Source organism: Oncorhynchus masou, chromosome 2, assembly GCF_036934945.1.
Source record: "Oncorhynchus masou masou isolate Uvic2021 chromosome 2, UVic_Omas_1.1, whole genome shotgun sequence".
Taxonomy (NCBI): Eukaryota; Metazoa; Chordata; class Actinopteri; order Salmoniformes; family Salmonidae; genus Oncorhynchus; species Oncorhynchus masou.
Genome location: NC_088213.1, coordinates 3,391,558 through 3,411,593, shown reverse-complemented (window position 1 = coordinate 3,411,593; position 20,036 = coordinate 3,391,558). Strand labels below are relative to the sequence as shown.

General features: G+C 43.7%; 1 protein-coding gene across 1 annotated transcript in view; it reads left to right on the top strand.

Annotated features, from left to right (window-relative positions):
* Positions 1 to 7,958: 7,958 nt before the first annotated feature.
* LOC135552162 (BTB/POZ domain-containing protein KCTD19-like) overlaps positions 7,959 to 20,036 on the top strand; it is a 42,880-nt gene continuing 30,802 nt past the window's right edge. The window contains exons 1-3 of the mRNA XM_064983615.1: positions 7,959 to 8,468; positions 9,096 to 9,243; positions 10,578 to 10,766. Coding sequence (XP_064839687.1) covers positions 8,193 to 8,468; positions 9,096 to 9,243; positions 10,578 to 10,766 — 613 coding nt within the window. The 5' untranslated portion in view covers positions 7,959 to 8,192. The remainder of the gene's footprint in view (positions 8,469 to 9,095; positions 9,244 to 10,577; positions 10,767 to 20,036) is intronic.

The window sequence follows — 20,036 nt, the reverse complement described above, 5'->3', positions numbered from 1 at the left end:
GTAATTGTAGTAGTAGTAATAGTAGTAACAGTAGTAGTAGTGTAGTAGTAGTAATTGTAGTAGTAGTGTAGTAGTAACAGTAGTAGTAGTGTAGTAGTAGTAACAGTAGTAGTAGTAACAGAAGTAGTAGTAGTAGTAGTAGTAGTAATTGTAGTAGTAGTGTAGTAGTAACAGTAGTAGTAACAGTAGTCGTAGTGTAGTATTAGTAATAGTAGTAGTAGTAGTAGTAACAGTAGTAGTAGTAGTAGTGTAGTATTAGTAATAGTAGTAGTAGTAGTAGTAGTAGTAGTAACAGTAGTAGTAGTAGTCTTAGTAGTAATTGTAGTAGTAGTGTAGTATTAGTAACAGTAGTAGTAGTAGTAGTAGTCTTAGTAGTAACATTAGTAGTAATTGTAGTAGTAGTGTAGTATTAGTAACGGTAGTAGTAGTAGTAGTAACAGTAGTAGTAGTAGTAGTCTTAGTAGTCTTAGTAGTAGTAATTGTAGTAGTAGTGTAGTATTAGTAATAGTAGTAGTAGAAGTAGTAGTAGTAGTAACAGTAGAGCCGACAAGGTACAAATCTGTTGTTCTGCCCCTGAACAGGCAGTTAACCCACTGTTCCTAGGCCGTCATTGAAAATAAGAATTTGGTCTTAACTGACTTGCCTGGTTAAATAAAGGTAGTAACAGTAGTCTTAGTAGTAGTAGTAGTAGCAGTGGTAGTAGTTACTATCTGGTATTTTCCTTGTAAAATCTCATTCCCTAATTGATGCTCATGTTTCATTTTAGCCACTAGAGGGCAGACTTGTACAAGGAAACTAAATACCCACGTTAGAGAACTGTACAGACCAGGGCCAATGGTCGTAGTGGTCTCCTAGTCATTGTGTGCATCCCAAATGGCACCCTGTACTGTCTTCATTCTCTATGAGTTATTGACAAAGGTGTGTAGTGCACTATCTAGGGAACACAGTGACATTTAGAACACCAGTCTATTTCTCCTCTACAGACCAGGCTCCTTCTCTAAGAGATGGGTGTGTTGTCTCCTCCCCTCTCCAGACCTGTATGTAGCTACTCACCGATCAGATGACTCCACTGTCCTCCGGCGGTTCTCTGAAGGGGCCAGTCGGTGTCAGAGTCCAGCACCACGGAGTGTCTCTGTGGACAGGCTGCTGGATCAACAGAGCCCCAGGCTTCAGCAGGCCTCCAGGATACAACATGGAGGATCTCCCCAGAGACAGAGCATGGAGCAGGGCTGTCTGGCTGCTCTAACTCCCCCTGGTTCGGTAGACTACACTGGGCAGATTGCCCGGTCTGGTCTCTACTCTCCCTCTGGTCCGGTAGACTACACTGGGCAGACTGCCGGGTCTGGTCTCTACTCTCCCTCTGGTTCAGTAGACTACACTGGGCAGATTGCCCGGTCTGGTCTCTACTCTCCCTCTGGTCCAGTAGACTACACTGGGCAGACTGCCCAGTCCGGTCTCTACTCCGGTCTCTACTCTCCCTCTGGTCAGGTAGACTACACTGGGCAGACTGCCCAGTCCGGTCTCTACTCTCCCTCTGGTCCAGTAGACTACACTGGGCAGACTGCCGGGTCTGGTCTCTACTCCGGTCTCTACTCTCCCTCTGGTCAGGTAGACTACACTGGGCAGATTGCCCGGTCTGGTCTCTACTCTCCCTCTGGTCCGGTAGACTACACTGGGCAGACTGCCGGGTCTGGTCTCTACTCTCCCTCTGGTTCAGTAGACTACACTGGGCAGATTGCCCGGTCTGGTCTCTACTCTCCCTCTGGTCCGGTAGACTCCACTGGGCAGACTGCCCGGTCTGGTCTCTACTCTCCCTCTGGTCAGGTAGACTCCACTGGGCAGACTGCCCGGTCTGGTCTCTACTCTCCCTCTGGTCAGGTAGACTACACTGGGCAGACTGCCCGGTCTGGTCTCTACTCTCCCTCTGGTCAGGTAGACTACACTGGGCAGATTGCCCGGTCTGGTCTCTACTCTCCCTCTGGTCAGGTAGACTACACTGGGCAGACTGCCCGGTCTGGTCTCTACTCTCCCTCAGGTCAGGTAGACTACACTGGGCAGACTGCCCGGTCTGGTCTCTACTCCAGTCTCTACTCTCCCTCTGGTCCGGTAGACTCCACTGGGCAGACTGCCCGGTCTGGTCTCTACTCTCCCTGTGGTCCGGTAGACTACACTGGGCAGACTGCCCGGTCTGGTCTCTACTCTCCCTCTGGTCAGGTAGACTACATTGGGCAGACTGCCCAGTCCGGTCTCTACTCTCCCTCTGGTCAGGTAGACTACACTGGGCAGACTGCCGGGTCCTGTCTCTACTCTCCCTCTGGTCAGGTAGACTACACTGGGCAGACTGCCCAGTCCGGTCTCTACTCCGGTCTCTACTCTCCCTCTGGTCCGGTAGACTCCACTGGGCAGACTGCCCAGTCCGGTCTCTACTCCAGTCTTTACAGCCCACCTCCCCCAGGGTCAGACCTGCAGGCAGGCACCAGATTCATCTCCATCAACGCTACACAGGCCAACACGTACATGTATATTCGAGACTCTAGTTTGATGTAGTTTGATCTGCTTCAGTCCGGAGACAACAGGACTAAGTCAGTCAACTCATGCTCCAACCCCGAACAATTTATAGCGAATACAAAACACGTGCCAAATTAATCCAGAACGCTCTTGAAAAAAAAAAAAGATATTTCAAATCTCGAATGAGCACTTCCTGGTTAAATAAAAGGTTAAATAAATAAAACGACAAAAATGAATGATATTTATTTATTTATATATTAACACAGACATCATAAGCAGCCTACAGTGTGAATACAGAAGTGTCATCAGAAACATTGTGGGATCACAGATCAATGTTGTGGTGTACATAGCGGTCGACAGCTGCCTGCATCAATAACACTAGAATAGCAACGACCCAATTATTCCATTATACAGAGTCATTCCATGGCACCTTTGATGTAGCTTGAGGTTTTACACACCTTAATGCTAATGGCAGGAGGCTGTGGTCTGTGGCCTGACTGTAAAGCCTACGTGTGTTTCACAGTGTTTATCACATCCCAAGCCAAACTCCTCTGGGGAGTGATCTCCCACAGACGCTATGAAGTCTTACTGCCCTGGGGGGGGGGGGGACATTCATTTGAGAAGCTAATTTCATTGAGTGATGTGTGGGGTTTTTTTTTGGGGGGGGGGGGGGGGCGGGTAAGACAACACTGGCTTTGAGATCTCTCTTATCTATTCATAACCAAGAAGAATAATTATCTGTGAAAATATTTGGTGGGTTACTGTGTGATTGGCAGGGAAATTGGACTTGGCGGTACTGAGAAAGTGGTTCTGTTACTTAAAGGGTTCTGGAAGGAGGGTTGGGTTAGGAGCATTAGGGGTGTGAGTCCAAATTGGCACCCTATTCCCTATATAGTGTGCACTACTTTTGATCAGGGTCCTATGGGGTTAATGCACTATAAATGGAATAGGGTGCCATTTGAGTCCAAATTAGCACCCTATTCCCTATATAGTGTGCACTACTTTTGATCAGGGTCCTATGGGGTTAATGCACTATAAATGGAATAGGGTGCCATTTGAGTCCAAATTAGCACCCTATTCCCTATATAGTGTGCACTACTTTTGATCAGGGTCCTATGGGGTTAATGCACTATAAATGGAATAGGGTGCCATTTGAGTCCAAATTGGCACCCTATTCCCTATATAGTGTGCACTACTTTTGATCAGGGTCCTATGGGGTTAATGCACTATAAATGGAATAGGGTGCCATTTGAGTCCAAATTGGCACCCTATTCCCTATATAGTGTGCACTACTTTTGATCAGGGTCCTATGGGGTTAATGCACTATAAATGGAATAGGGTGCCATTTATGAGGAGCATCAGTAATGTGAGAGGTGTGGGAATGCACTCAATGCACTGCCTCTCACAACACAGCAGAGCACACAGACATTTTTGGGGCAAGTGATCGGTCGAGGTCTATGAGACTAAACATAATGTAGAAAGAGCACTTTTTAAGTGAGGTGAGATTACAGTGTTAGAAACATTACCTGATCTTATTGTTATAGAAACAAGGATATCATGACACCATTTTTTGGGACAAACTTCTGTTTTCACTCGAATGATAATGCCTTTCTTTATCATTGTATTTTTCTTCCAGAGCTCCAGACTAGGGCTTAGTGACTACCTCTCTGTGCCCAGGACTCCATCACCTCAGCCTGGGGTGGCAGAGCTCTCCTCCTCCCTGAGAGGACTCCTGAACCTGGTGGATCAGCACTGGGCTGGCACACGCTCCCTCCACCTCAACCCCAGCTTCCTGGGTACACAATCAGTCACTACGCTACATCCCAAATAGTACCCTGTTCCATATGTACTGCACTACTACTGACCACTGAGATGCATTTATCTTCATCGTCATCATCACTCACACAAACAAAGGATTCAGACCTGGCATTCTAACCATTCTAGATATAACCATTATAGATAGAACCTAGATAGATATATAAAGTGGGGAGAACAAGTATTTGAAACACTGCCGATTTTGCAGGTTTACCTACTTACAAAGCATGTAGAGGTCTGTAATGTTTATCATAGGTACACTTCAACTGTGACAGACGGAATCTAAAACAAAAATCTAGAAAATCACATTGTATGATTTTTAAGTAATTAATTAGCATTTTATTGCATGACATAAGTATTTCTACTTTGCACATTCATCTACTGCAAATATACCATTCCAGTGTTTTACTTGTTATATTTTATTTAGTTTGCCACCATGGCCTTTTTTTTGCCTTTACCTCCCTTATCTCACCTCATTTGCTCACATTGTAAAAATACTTATTGTTCTACTGTAATATTGACTGTATGTTTGTTCTCAACTACCTGGTTAAATAAAGGTGAAATAAAAAAATATATATAACCATTCTAGATGTAACCATTCTAGATGTAACCATTCTAGATGTAACCATTCTAGATATAACAATTCTAGATGTAACCATTCTAGATATAACCATTATAGATATAACCATCCTAACATATTTTCCTCAGACTAATAAATTAGCTAGTCCTTTGCTTGGCATTGTAACGATAACAAGAAAATTCCTAGATACCGTTCTCAGACTGTGCACCCTCCTGTCTTCTGTCTCCTCCAGGCCTACGACCTGCTCTCTGCCCTGGGATCACGTCCTGCTACTTCCTGTCTTCTATCTCCTCCAGGCCTACGACCTGCTCTCTGCCCTGGGATCACGTCCTGCTACTTCCTGTCTTCTGTCTCCTCCAGGTCTACGACCTGCTCTCTGCCCTGGGATCACGTCCTGCTACTTCCTGTCTTCTGTCTCCTCCAGGTCTACGACCTGCTCTCTGCCCTGGGATCACGTCCTGCTACTTCCTGTCTTCTGTCTCCTCCAGGCCTACGACCTGCTCTCTGCCCTGGGATCACCTCCTGCCCCTTCCTGTCTGACAGAGACAGAAAAAAAGAGAGAAGGACAGAACAGAGGAGGACAAGAACAGAGTGGGAGTCATGTTGATGTGACTCCACAGTGCAGTGAGGTAGTTCACCTGAAGAGGAAACTGTCCTTCACACAACAACAGCTGGTTAGTACCTCAACAGCAGCTGGTTAGTACCTCAACAGCAGCTGGTTAGTACCTCAACAGCAGCTGGTTAGTACCTCAACAGCAGCTGGTTAGTACCTCAACAGCAGCTGGTTAGTACCTCAACAACAGCTGGTCAGTACCTCAACAGCAGCTGGTTAGTACCACAACAGCAGCTGGTTAGTACCTCAACAACAGCTGGTTAGTACCTCAACAACAGCTGGTCAGTACCTCAACAGCAGCTAGTTAGTACATCAACAGCAGCTGGTCAGTACCACAACAGCAGCTGGTCAGTACCTCAACAGCAGCTGGTCAGTACCTCAACAGCAGCTGGTTAGTACCACAACAGCAGCTGGTTAGTACCTCAACAACAGCTGGTTAGTACCTCAACAGCAGCTGGTTAGTACCTCAACAGCAGCTGGTTAGTACCACAACAGCAGCTGGCTAGTACATCAACAGCAGCTGGTTAGTACCACAACAGCAGCTGGTTAGTACCTCAACATTAGCTGGTTAGTACCTCAACAGCAGCTGGTTAGTACCTCAACAGCAGCTGGTTAGTACCTCAACAACAGCTGGTTAGTACATCAACAGCAGCTGGTTAGTACCACAACAAGAGCTGGTTAGTACATCAACAGCAGCTGGTTAGTACATCAACAGCAGCTGGTTAGTACATCAACAGCAGCTGGTTAGTACCTCAACAACAGCTGGTTAGTACCTCAACAACAGCTGGTTAGTACCTCAACAACAGCTGGTTAGTACCACAACATTAGCTGGTTAGTACCTCAACAACAGCTGGTTAGTACCTCAACAGCAGCTGGTTAGTACCACAACAGCAGCTGATTAGTACCACAACAGCAGCTGGTTAGTACCTCAACAACAGCTGGTTAGTACCTCCAACATTAGCTGGTTAGTACCACAACAACAGCTGGTTAGTACCTCAACAGCACTAGGACTGTGTTCCAAATGGCACACTATTCCCTACTGAATATATGGCACTACCTTGGACCAATATAGTCCACTACTTTGGACCATGGCCCATAGGACAAAAAAATACAATAATTTGGCACCAGAATCTGAATTTGTTTAGGTTAAATCCCGACCTAAATGATCTTCTCCCAGTGGCAAACCCTAACTTCCACTTAAGTCAACATTTCCACTTAATCTCCCATTGACATCAACGTATGAATAAGTGAAAATTAATCTATATTGGAATTAATGATTCGCCTCTCTGTGTCTCTATTTGTCTGTGTTGCAGGAATCCCTGAAGAAAAGGCTTGTCGAGGCACTGACAGAAAACTACAACTTGAGACTAACCAGCCTGAAGCAGGACTCCTCTACCACTGCAGAGACCAACTGTGAGTTGCCTTGTCTATGGCTCTCCATTTCTGTGTCTTTTGGATGGTGTGGACAAATCTCTCTCTTCTCTGCTCCCTCTGTGTGTGTGTGTGTGTGTGTGTGTGTGTGTGTGTGTGTGTGTGTGTGTGTGTGTGTGTGTGTGTGTGTGTGTGTGTGTGTGTGTGTGTGTGTGTGTGTGTGTGTGTGTGTGTGTGTGTGTAGGTGGCAGGCATTGGGACAGGTGTCTACAGAGACAGGTGCTCGCTCTGAGAGAGCAGGAGACACACCTGAGACAGCTGGAGCAGACCATTGTGCATCTACAGGGCAATCACAGGTCACACACACACACACACACACACACACACACACAATTAACTCAACATCCTGTCTGTCAAAAGTCTGTGCCAAGACTCAGCTTTTTGTCACCCTCCAAAAATGTGTTTTTTGTATTTATGTATTTTCCACAGGTCGTTGGTGTCCAATAAGAACTCTCTGTTGGGACATCTAAATGAACACATAACAGAACAAACAGAGGCCAGAGTCCAGAGAATCCAGCCAAGCAGACTAATCTAATGAGTTCAACATTGAACATCAATTCAAGCCTTTGTCAAGATGGTACTGCGTTCTAATGAATATAGCCTACTCTGTAAACGTTGTAGGCTATGTTTGGCATACTTTGAAATGACATTGTATTTGTAATAGACCTGCTTTTTATATGCACTCAAATGTATGTATCAAAACAATAAAAAATATATTTAAAAAATCACTTCTGAAGAAAGATAGCATTAGTTATCATAATACACTTTTCTGTATTGTCATTTGTGTAATTAGATGATAATAACGCGATGTTTTTTCACACCCGCCGAAGCTACTCGGTTTTTCCTCCAGTGGGCCTTTAATTCTGACGTCACTGACGCAGAGAGACCGTTTCAGTGACGTCACGGTCCACATATTAAACGGTTCCTTGAGGCCAGCTGTCAAAACGGAGACAAAATCGACTTTCTTCGCAATAGCCAGGCATATATTTTCAAACAGTAGTGCATTTTTATTTTTTTATTTTTACAATTTGCGAGAATAGGCTACTATAAAAGTTTGATTAAGAAGAAGGTAGCTGATGAATAATGAATTGGGGGTGATTTTTGATAGCTAGCCAGATGTTAGCAACGGGCAAAGTGAAGTGGAGACGGTAGTTGCTGCGAGGTTTATAACTAATTATCTTTCTGTTTCTTTACCTGGCTTTTGCGTAAAGTTTATTTAAAAAAAGTCAGCTACTATAATGCCAAATGGCAACTGAACAGGACAATGAATTTTGTTCCTTCAACGTTGGTGGTTGTTTTTTTTCCATCCGGTTCAACCGACTTTCTCACCTTCAGGACTCCTTGCTTTTCAAAGACACGTCTTCTGGTCAGAAACCACGGTGGTTTATCGACAGAGACGGATGCACATTCAGACATGTACAGTATTATCTACAAACTGGAAAACTAGCTACATCATGTGTATCAGAACTAAATATTTTATATGAGCTTACTGCAGGTCTACGTCTAACGTCACTGCTGCAGGTAAATCAATTCATCAATCAACCCTTTTGCCGTTTGCAAAGTTAAAGACATGATTATTAGTCTACCTAATATGGTAAAGTAACGCAAAGTCTCACTGTTTCACAATAACATTCAATCAAGGTTTAAAGTAAAAAAAAAAAACGAAATCAAAACAATAAGGCTGCATTTAGACAAGCAGCCCAATTCTGATCTTTTTTCTCAATAATTCGTCTTTTGACCAATCAGTTTAGCTCTGAAAAAGATTGGATTTGAAGAGGTCTGATGTGATTGGTCGGGAAAGACCTTGTACTACATCATTGAGTCTAACATAAACAATATACTTGGACAACTTTTTAAGAATAAGTTAATTTATACCGAAAATATTTAATGTTTACACTATCATAATTTATATCCTAGTGTGTACATATCAGTTATATTACTATGCATACTAACTTCCTATAATTACTTGTTATTTTTTTATTAAAATGTGGATTATTATTGATATTGATACTGTAATGTTGAGGGAGGCAGATCTAAGCATTTCACTGCACTTTTTATACCAGGTGTTGTAAACTATATGTAACAAATAACATTTGATTTGATATAAAGTGGGCACATGATTTATGTCCTCGGTTAATTTCCCACTAGGCCTTAGAGAACCTCCAGTCAGGGAAGCATTTCCTGCGAGACCGGCCAGTAGACCTGCAGGTGACTGAGAGAGCCACCCTGAACTACTGGAAGACCAGAATCTGTAACACCAGAGAACCTGAACCCATAGCCAGCCCAGTGTCCTCAGGTAGGCCCCCCATAGCCAGCCCAGTGTCCTCAGGTAGGCCCCCCATAGCCAGCCCAATGTCCTCAGGTAGGCCCCCCACAGCCAGCCCAATGTCTTCAGGTAGGCCCCCCATAGCCAGCCCAGTGTCCTCAGGTAGGCCCCCCATAGCCAGCCCAGTGTCCTCAGGTAGGCCCCCCATAGCCAGCCCTGTGTCGTCAGGTAGGCCCCCCATATCCAGCCCAGTGTCCTCAGGTAGGCCCCCATAGCCAGCCCAGTGTCCTCAGGTATGCCCCCATAGCCAGCCCAGTGTCCTCAGGTAGGCCCCCCATAGCCAGCCCAGTGTCCTCAGGTAGGCCCCCCATAGCCAGCCCAGTGTCCTCAGGTAGGCCCCCCATAGCCAGCCCAGTGTCCTCAGGTAGGCCCCCCATAGCCAGCCCAGTGTCCTCAGGTAGGCCCCCCACAGCCAGCCCAATGTCCTCAGGTAGGCCCCCCACAGCCAGCCCAGTGTCCTCAGGTAGGCCCCCCATAGCCAGCCCAGTGTCCTCAGGTAGGCCCTCCATAGCCAGCCCAGTGTCCTCAGGTAGGCCCTCCATAGCCAGCCCAATGTCCTCAGGTAGGCCCCCCATAGCCAGCCCAGTGTCCTCAGGTAGGCCCCCCATAGCCAGCCCAATGTCCTCAGGTAGGCCCTCCATAGCCAGCCCAGTGTCCTCAGGTAGGCCCCCCCATATCCAGCCCAGTGTCCTCAGGTAAGCCCCCCATAGCCAGCCCAGTGTCCTCAGGTAGGCCCCCCACAGCCAGCCCAATGTCCTCAGGTAGGCCCCCCACAGCCAGCCCAGTGTCCTCAGGTAGGCCCCCCATAGCCAGCCCAGTGTCCTCAGGTAGGCCCTCCATAGCCAGCCCAGTGTCCTCAGGTAGGCCCTCCATAGCCAGCCCAATGTCCTCAGGTAGGCCCCCCACAGCCAGCCCAGTGTCCTCAGGTAGGCCCCCATAGCCAGCCCAGTGTCCTCAGGTAGGCCCCCCATAGCCAGCCCAGTGTCCTCAGGTAGGCCCTCCATAGCCAGCCCAGTGTCTTCAGGTAGGCCCCCCATAGCCAGTCCAGTGTCCTCAGGTAGGCCCCCCATAGCCAGCCCAGTGTCCTCAGGTAGGCCCCCATAGCCAGCCCAGTGTCCTCAGGTAGGCCCCCATAGCCAGCCCAGTGTCCTCAGGTAGGCCCCCCATAGCCAGCCCAGTGTCCTCAGGTAGGTAACACCAGACAGCCTGAGCCAATAACCAGCCCAGTGTACTAAGGAAGGTAACAGCTATTGCTTAAACAGGCAAGAATTGCTACAATATGATGTCACTGTGTTGTTGTGTAGGTCACGATGCGGTACCCCTGGGTCTGGTGGGGACTCCTCTGGTCGACGGCGACGAGGAGGTGCTGTACTGCTTCGTTCCCATGGAGACGGTCCGCCTGTACCCCGCCCTGGTGACGCCTCACAACCTGCTGTGGCTGTGTGACGACCTGGTCGTCATCGAGTGTGACAGCTCTCTCTTCAGATTCATAGGTAAGTTTTTAATTAAATTATTTACTGAGGCCTAGGGACCATAGGCTATCGAGGACTCATCTCCATCACACTCTGTTCTGGGCAGCGAGTCTTCTCAACCCTGTTCCACCCCATACCGGATGTTCTGGTGTCTGCTTCAAGCTCCAGCTTTCCTTTAGTCATATCCAACAAAGAAATCAACATCAACCTAAAACTCAGAATCTAGAACATTCTAGAAGTATCTTACCCTTATTACACCCTCATTATAACCAAAAACACACATTCATTGACCGTGAAACACAAGTTTATCTCTTCAGGCTCATAGGAGAATTGCTCAAGTCATCTACAACATATCCAGAGATCTTAACTTAGCCTCTATTCCCATTACAAACAAACACCAATCAACTCAATAGGAACTCCCAACAAACCTACCTCTCAAAGCTTCAGTTACCGTTTCTCACTCCAGTGGCCTTGTGCCTTCACAAGTAGCTACAGTAAGGATCAGTGTTACCCTCTGGTATTATCTCTAGTAGCTACAGTAAGGATCAGTGTTATCTCTAGTAGCTACAGTAAGGATCAGTGTTACCCTCTGGTATTATCTCTAGTAGCTACAGTAAGGATCAGTGTTAACCTCTGGTATTATCTCTAGTGGCTACAGTAAGGATCAGTGTTATCTCTAGTAGCTACAGTAAGGATCAGTGTTATCTCTAGTAGCTACAGTAAGGATCAGTGTTAACCTCTGGTATTATCTCTAGTAGCTACAGTATGGATCAGTATTATCTCTAGTAGCTACAGTAAGGATCAGTGTTACCCTCTGGTATTATCTCTAGTAGCTACAGTAAGGATCAGTGTTACCCTCTGGTAGTATCTCTAGTAGCTACAGTAAGGATCAGTGTTACCCTCTGGTATTATCTCTAGTAGCTACAGTCAGGATCAGTGTTACCCTCTGGTATTATCTCTAGTAGCTACATTAAGGATCAGTGTTACCCTCTGGTATTATCTCTAGTAGCTACAGTAAGGATCAGTGTTACCCTCTGGTATAATCTCTAGTAGCTACAGTAAGGATCAGTGTTACCCTCTGGTATTATCTCTAGTACCTACAGTAAGGATCAGTGTTACCCTCTGGTATTATCTCTAGTAACTACAGTAAGGATCAGTATTACCCTCTGGTATTATCTCTAGTAGCTACAGTATGGATCAGTATTATCTCTAGTAGCTACAGTAAGGATCAGTGTTACCCTCTGGTAGTATCTCTAGTAGCTACAGTAAGGATCAGTGTTACCCTCTGGTATTATCTCTAGTAGCTACAGTAAGGATCAGTATTACCCTCTGGTATTATCTCTAGTAGCTACAGTAAGGATCAGTGTTACCCTCTGGTATTATCTCTAGTAGCTACAGTAAGGATCAGTGTTACCCTCTGGTATTATCTCTAGTAGCTACAGTAAGGATCAGTATTACCCTCTGGTATTATCTCTAGTAGCTACAGTAAGGATCAGTGTTACCCTCTGGTATTATCTCTAGTAGCTACAGTAAGGATCAGTGTTACCCTCTGGTAGTATCTCTAGTAGCTACAGTAAGGATCAGTGTTACCCTCTGGTATTATCTCTAGTAGCTACAGTAAGGATCAGTGTTACCCTCTGGTATTATCTCTAGTAGCTACAGTAAGGATCAGTGTTACCCTCTGGTATTATCTCTAGTAGCTACAGTAAGGATCAGTGTTACCCTCTGGTAGTATCTCTAGTAGCTACAGTAAGGATCAGTGTTACCCTCTGGTATTATCTCTAGTAGCTACAGTAAGGATCAGTGTTACCCTCTGGTAGTATCTCTAGTAGCTACAGTAAGGATCAGTGTTACCCTCTGGTATTATCTCTAGTAGCTACAGTAAAGATCAGTGTTACCCTCTGGTAGTATCTCTAGTAGCTACAGTAAGGATCAGTGTTACCCTCTGGTATTATCTCTAGTAGCTACAGTAAGGATCAGTGTTACCCTCTGGTAGTATCTCTAGTAGCTACAGTAAGGATCAGTGTTACCCTCTGGTATTATCTCTAGTAGCTACAGTAAGGATCAGTGTTACCCTCTGGTAGTATCTCTAGTAGCTACAGTAAGGATCAGTGTTACCCTCTGGTATTATCTCTAGTAGCTACAGTAAGGATCAGTGTTACCCTCTGGTAGTATCTCTAGTAGCTACAGTAAGGATCAGTGTTACCCTCTGGTATTATCTCTAGTAGCTACAGTAAGGATCAGTGTTACCCTCTGGTATTATATCTAGTAGCTACAGTAAGGATCAGTGTTACCCTCTGGTATTATATCTAGTAGCTACAGTCAGGATCAGTGTTACCCTCTGGTATTATCTCTAGTAGCTACAGTAAGGATCAGTGTTACCCTCTGGTATTATCTCTAGTAGCTACATTAAGGATCAGTGTTACCCTCTGGTATTATCTCTAGTAGCTACAGTAAGGATCAGTGTTACCCTCTGGTATAATCTCTACTAGCTACATTAAGGATCAGTGTTACCCTCTGGTATTATCTCTAGTAGCTACAGTAAGGATCAGTGTTACCCTCTGGTATTATATCTAGTAGCTACAGTCAGGATCAGTGTTACCCTCTGGTATTATCTCTAGTAACTACAGTAAGGATCAGTGTTACCCTCTGGTATTATCTCTAGTAGCTACAGTAAGGATCAGTATTACCCTCTGGTATTATCTCTAGTAGATACAGTAAGGATCAGTGTTACCCTCTGGTATTATCTCTAGTAGCTACAGTAAGGATCAGTATTACCCTCTGGTATTATCTCTAGTAACTACAGTAAGTATCAGTATTACCCTCTGGTATTATCTCTAGTAGCTACAGTAAGGATCAGTGTTACCCTCTGGTATTATCTCTAGTAGCTACAGTAAGGATCAGTGTTACCCTCTGGTATTATCTCTAGTAGCTACAGTAAGGAGCAGTGTTACCCTCTGGTATTATCTCTAGTAGCTACAGTAAGGATCAGTGTTACCCTCTGGTATTATCTCTAGTAGCTACAGTAAGGATCAGTGTTACCCTCTGGTATTATCTCTAGTAGCTACAGTAAGGATCAGTGTTATCTCTACTAGCTACAGTAAGGATCAGTATTATCTCTAGTAGCTACAGTAAGGATCAGTGTTACCCTCTGGTATTATCTCTAGTAGCTACAGTAAGGATCAGTATTACCCTCTGGTATTATCTCTAGTAGCTACAGTAAGGATCAGTGTTACCCTCTGGTATTATCTCTAGTAGCTACAGTAGGGATCAGTGTTACCCTCTGGTATTATCTCTAGTAGCTACAGTAAGGATCAGTATTACCCTCTGGTATTATCTCTAGTAGCTACAGTAAGGATCAGTGTTACCCTCTGGTATTATCTCTAGTAGCTACAGTAAGGATCAGTATTATCTCTACTAGCTACAGTAAGGATCAGTATTACCCTCTGGTATTATCTCTAGTAGCTACAGTAAGGATCAGTGTTACCCTCTGGTATTATCTCTAGTAGCTACAGTAAGGATCAGTGTTACCCTCTGGTATTATCTCTAGTAGCTACAGTAAGGATCAGTGTTACCCTCTGGTATTATCTCTAGTAGCTACAGCAAGGATCAGTGTTACCCTCTGGTATTATCTCTAGTGGCTACAGTAAGGATCAGTATTATCTCTAGTAGCTACAGTAAGGAGCAGTGTTACCCTCTGGTATTATCTCTAGTAGCTACAGTAAGGAGCAGTATTATCTCTAGTAGCTACAGTAAGGATCAGTATTATCTCTAGTAGCTACAGTAAGGATCAGTGTTACCCTCTGGTATTATCTCTAGTAGCTACAGTAAGGATCAGTGTTACCCTCTGGTAGTATCTCTAGTAACTACAGTAAGGATCAGTATTACCCTCTGGTATTATCTCTAGTAGCTACAGTAAGGATCAGTGTTACCCTCTGGTATTATCTCTAGTAACTACAGTAAGGATCAGTGTTACCCTCTGGTATTATCTCTAGTAGCTACAGTAAGGAGCAGTGTTACCCTCTGGTATTATCTCTAGTAGCTACAGTAAGGATCAGTATTACCCTCTGGTGTTATCTCTAGTAGCTACAGTAAGGATCAGTGTTACCCTCTGGTATTATCTCTAGTAGCTACAGTAAGGATCAGTGTTACCCTCTGGTATTATCTCTAGTAGCTACAGTAAGGGTCAGTATTATCTCTAGTAGCTACAGTAAGGATCAGTGTTACCCTCTGGTATTATCTCTAGTAGCTACAGTAAGGATCAGTGTTACCCTCTGGTATTATCTCTAGTAGCTACAGTAAGGATCAGTATTATCTCTAGTAGCTACAGTAAGGATCAGTATTATCTCTAGTAGCTACAGTAAGGATCAGTGTTACCCTCTGGTATTATCTCTAGTAGCTACAGTAAGGAGCAGTGTTACCCTCTGGTATTATCTCTAGTAGCTACAGTAAGGATCAGTATTACCCTCTGGTATTATCTCTAGTAGCTACAGTAAGGATCAGTGTTACCCTCTGGTAGTATCTCTAGTAGCTACAGTAAGGATCAGTGTTACCCTCTGGTATTATCTCTAGTAGCTACAGTAAGGACCAGTATTATCTCTAGTAGCTACAGTAAGGATCAGTGTTACCCTCTGGTATTATCTCTAGTAGCTACAGCAAGGATCAGTGTTACCCTCTGGTATTATCTCTAGTAGCTACAGTAAGGATCAGTATTACCCTCTGGTATTATCTCTAGTAGCTACAGTAAGGATCAGTGTTACCCTCTGGTATTATCTCTAGTAGCTACAGCAAGGATCAGTGTTACCCTCTGGTATTATCTCTAGTGGCTACAGTAAGGATCAGTATTATCTCTAGTAGCTACAGTAAGGATCAGTGTTACCCTCTTGTATTATCTCTAGTAGCTACAGTAAGGATCAGTGTTACCCTCTGGTAGTATCTCTAGTAGCTACAGTAAGGATCAGTGTTACCCTCTGGTAGTATCTCTAGTAACTACAGTAAGGATCAGTATTACCCTCTGGTATTATCTCTAGTAGCTACAGTAAGGGTCAGTATTATCTCTAGTAACTACAGTAAGTATCAGTATTACCCTCTGGTATTATCTCTAGTAGCTACAGTAAGGATCAGTGTTACCCTCTGGTATTATCTCTAGTAGCTACAGTATGGATCAGTATTACCCTCTGGTATTATCTCTAGTAGCTACAGTAAGGATCAGTGTTACCCTCTGGCATTATCTCTAGTAGCTACAGTAAGGATCAGTGTTACCCTCTGGTATTATCTCTAGTAGCTACAGTAAGGAGCAGTATTATCTCTAGTAGCTACAGTAAGGATCAGTATTACCCTCTGGTATTATCTCTAGTAGCTACAGTAAGGAGCAGTGTTACCCTCTGGTATTATCTCTAGTACCTACAGTAAGGATCAGTATTATCTCTAGTAGCTACAGTAAGGATCAGTATTATCTCTAGTAGCTACAGTAAGGATCAGTATTATCTCTAGTAGCTACAGTAAGGATCAGTATTATCTCTAGTACCTACAGTAAGGATCAGTATTATCTCTAGTAGCTACAGTAAGGATCAGTGTTACCCTCTGGTATTATCTCTAGTAGCTACAGTATGGATCAGTATTATCTCTAGTAGCTACAGTAAGGATCAGTGTTACCCTCTGGTATTATCTCTAGTAGCTACAGTATGGATCAGTATTATCTCTAGTAGCTACAGTAAGGATCAGTGTTACCCTCTGGTATTATCTCTAGTAGCTACAGTAAGGATCAGTGTTACCCTCTGGTATTATCTCTAGTAGCTACAGTCAGGATCAGTGTTACCCTCTGGTATTATCTCTAGTAGCTACAGTAAGGATCAGTGTTACCCTCTGGTATTATCTCTAGTAACTACAGTAAGGATCAGTATTACCCTCTGGTATTATCTCTAGTAACTACAGTAAGGATCAGTGTTACCCTCTGGTATTATCTCTAGTAACTACAGTAAGTATCAGTATTACCCTCTGGTATTATCTCTAGTAGCTACAGTAAGGATCAGTGTTACCCTCTGGTATTATCTCTAGTAGCTACAGTAAGGATCAGTGTTACCCTCTTGTATTATCTCTAGTAGCTACAGTAAGGAGCAGTGTTACCCTCTGGTATTATCTCTAGTACCTACAGTAAGGATCAGTATTATCTCTAGTAGCTACAGTAAGGATCAGTGTTACCCTCTGGTATTATCTCTAGTAGCTACAGTAAGGATCAGTGTTACCCTCTGGTATTATCTCTAGTAGCTACAGTAAGGATCAGTGTTACCCTCTGGTATTATCTCTAGTAGCTACAGTAAGGAGCAGTGTTACCCTCTGGTATTATCTCTAGTAGCTACAGTAAGGATCAGTGTTACCCTCTGGTAGTATCTCTAGTAGCTACAGTAGGGATCAGTGTTACCCTCTGGTATTATCTCTAGTAGCTACAGTAAGGATCAGTGTTACCCTCTGGTATTATCTCTAGTAGCTACAGTAAGGACCAGTATTACCCTCTGGTATTATCTCTAGTAGCTACAGTAAGGACCAGTGTTACCCTCTGGTATTATCTCTAGTAGCTACAGTAAGGATCAGTGTTACCCTCTGGTATTATCTCTAGTAGCTACAGTAAGGATCAGTATTACCCTCTGGTATTATCTCTAGTAGCTACAGTAAGGATCAGTGTTACCCTCTGGTATTATCTCTAGTAGCTACAGTAAGGATCAGTATTATCTCTAGTAGCTACAGTAAGGATCAGTATTATCTCTAGTAGCTACAGTAAGGATCAGTGTTACCCTCTGGTATTATCTCTAGTAGCTACAGTAAGGATCAGTATTACCCTCTGGTATTATCTCTAGTAGCTACAGTAAGGATCAGTGTTACCCTCTGGTATTATCTCTAGTAGCTACAGTAAGGATCAGTGTTACCCTCTGGTGTTATCTCTAGTAGCTACAGTAAGGATCAGTATTATCTCTAGTAGCTACAGTAAGGATCAGTGTTACCCTCTGGTATTATCTCTAGTAGCTACAGTAAGGATCAGTGTTACCCTCTGGTGTTATCTCTAGTAGCTACAGTAAGGATCAGTATTATCCTCTGGTATTATCTCTAGTAGCTACAGTAAGGATCAGTGTTACCCTCTGGTATTATCTCTAGTAGCTACAGTAAGGATCAGTATTACCCTCTGGTATTATCTCTAGTAGCTACAGTAAGGATCAGTGTTACCCTCTGGTATTATCTCTAGTAGCTACAGTAAGGATCAGTGTTACCCTCTGGTATTATCTCTAGTAGCTACAGTAAGGATCAGTGTTACCCTCTGGTATTATCTCTAGTAGCTACAGTAAGGATCAGTATTATCTCTAGTAGCTACAGTAAGGATCAGTATTACCCTCTGGTATTATCTCTAGTAGCTACAGTAAGGATCAGTGTTACCCTCTGGTATTATCTCTAGTAGCTACAGTAAGGATCAGTATTACCCTCTGGTATTATCTCTGGTAGCTACAGTAAGGATCAGTGTTACCCTCTGGTATTATCTCTAGTAGCTACAGTAAGGATCAGTGTTACCCTCTGGTATTATCTCTAGTAGCTACAGTAAGGATCAGTATTATCTCTAGTAGCTACAGTATGGATCAGTATTATCTCTACTAGCTACAGTAAGGATCAGTATTACCCTCTTGTATTATCTCTAGTAGCTACAGTAAGGATCAGTGTTACCCTCTGGTATTATCTCTAGTAGCTACAGTAAGGATCAGTATTATCTCTAGTAGCTACAGTAAGGATCAGTGTTACCCTCTGGTGTTATCTCTAGTAGCTACAGTAAGGACCAGTGTTACCCTCTGGTATTATCTCTAGTAGCTACAGTAAGGATCAGTGTTACCCTCTGGTATTATCTCTAGTAGCTACAGTAAGGATCAGTGTTACCCTCTGGTATTATCTCTAGTAGCTACAGTAAGGGTCAGTATTATCTCTAGTAGCTACAGTAAGGATCAGTGTTACCCTCTGGTATTATCTCTAGTAGCTACAGTAAGGATCAGTGTTACCCTCTGGTATTATCTCTAGTAGCTACAGTAAGGATCAGTATTACCCTCTGGTATTATCTCTAGTAGCTACAGTAAGGATCAGTATTACCCTCTGGTGTTATCTCTAGTAGCTACAGTAAGGATCAGTATTACCCTCTGGTATTATCTCTAGTAGCTACAGTAAGGATCAGTGTTACCCTCTGGTATTATCTCTAGTAGCTACAGTAAGGATCAGTGTTACCCTCTGGTATTATCTCTAGTAGCTACAGTAAGGATCAGTATTACCCTCTGGTATTATCTCTAGTAGCTACAGTAAGGATCAGTATTACCCTCTGGTATTATCTCTAGTAGCTACAGTAAGGATCAGTATTATCTCTAGTAGCTACAGTAAGGATCAGTATTACCCTCTGGTGTTATCTCTAGTAGCTACAGTAAGGATCAGTATTACCCTCTGGTGTTATCTCTAGTAGCTACAGTAAGGATCAGTATTATCCTCTGGTATTATCTCTAGTAGCTACAGTAAGGATCAGTGTTACCCTCTGGTATTATCTCTAGTAGCTACAGTAAGGATCAGTATTACCCTCTGGTATTATCTCTAGTATCTACAGTAAGGATCAGTGTTACCCTCTGGTATTATCTCTAGTAGCTACAGTAAGGATCAGTGTTACGCTCTGGTATTATCTCTAGTAGCTACAGTAAGGATCAGTGTTACCCTCTGGTATTATCTCTAGTAGCTACAGTAAGGATCAGTGTTACCCTCTGGTATTATCTCTAGTAGCTACAGTAAGGATCAGTGTTACCCTCTGGTATTATCTCTAGTAGCTACAGTTAGGATCAGTGTTACCCTCTGTTATTATCTCTAGTAGCTACAGTAAGGACCAGTATTATCCTCTGGTATCTGACTCTCTACTGTAATGGTTATTATCTCTAGTAGCTACAGTCAGGACCCTATCTACTATCTCTGGTATCTGACTCTCTACTGTAATGGTTATTATCTCTAGTAGCTACAGTCAGGACCCTATCTACTTACTCTGGTATCTGACTCTCCACTGTAATGGTTATTATCTCTAGTAGCTACAGTCAGGACCCTATCTACTATCTCTGGTATCTGACTCTCCACTGTAATGGTTATTATCTCTAGTAGCTACAGTCAGGACCCTATCTACTATCTCTGGTATCTGACTCTCTACTGTAATGGTTATTATCTCTAGTAGCTACAGTCAGGACCCTATCTACTATCTCTGGTATCTGACTCTCCACTGTAATGGTTATTATCTCT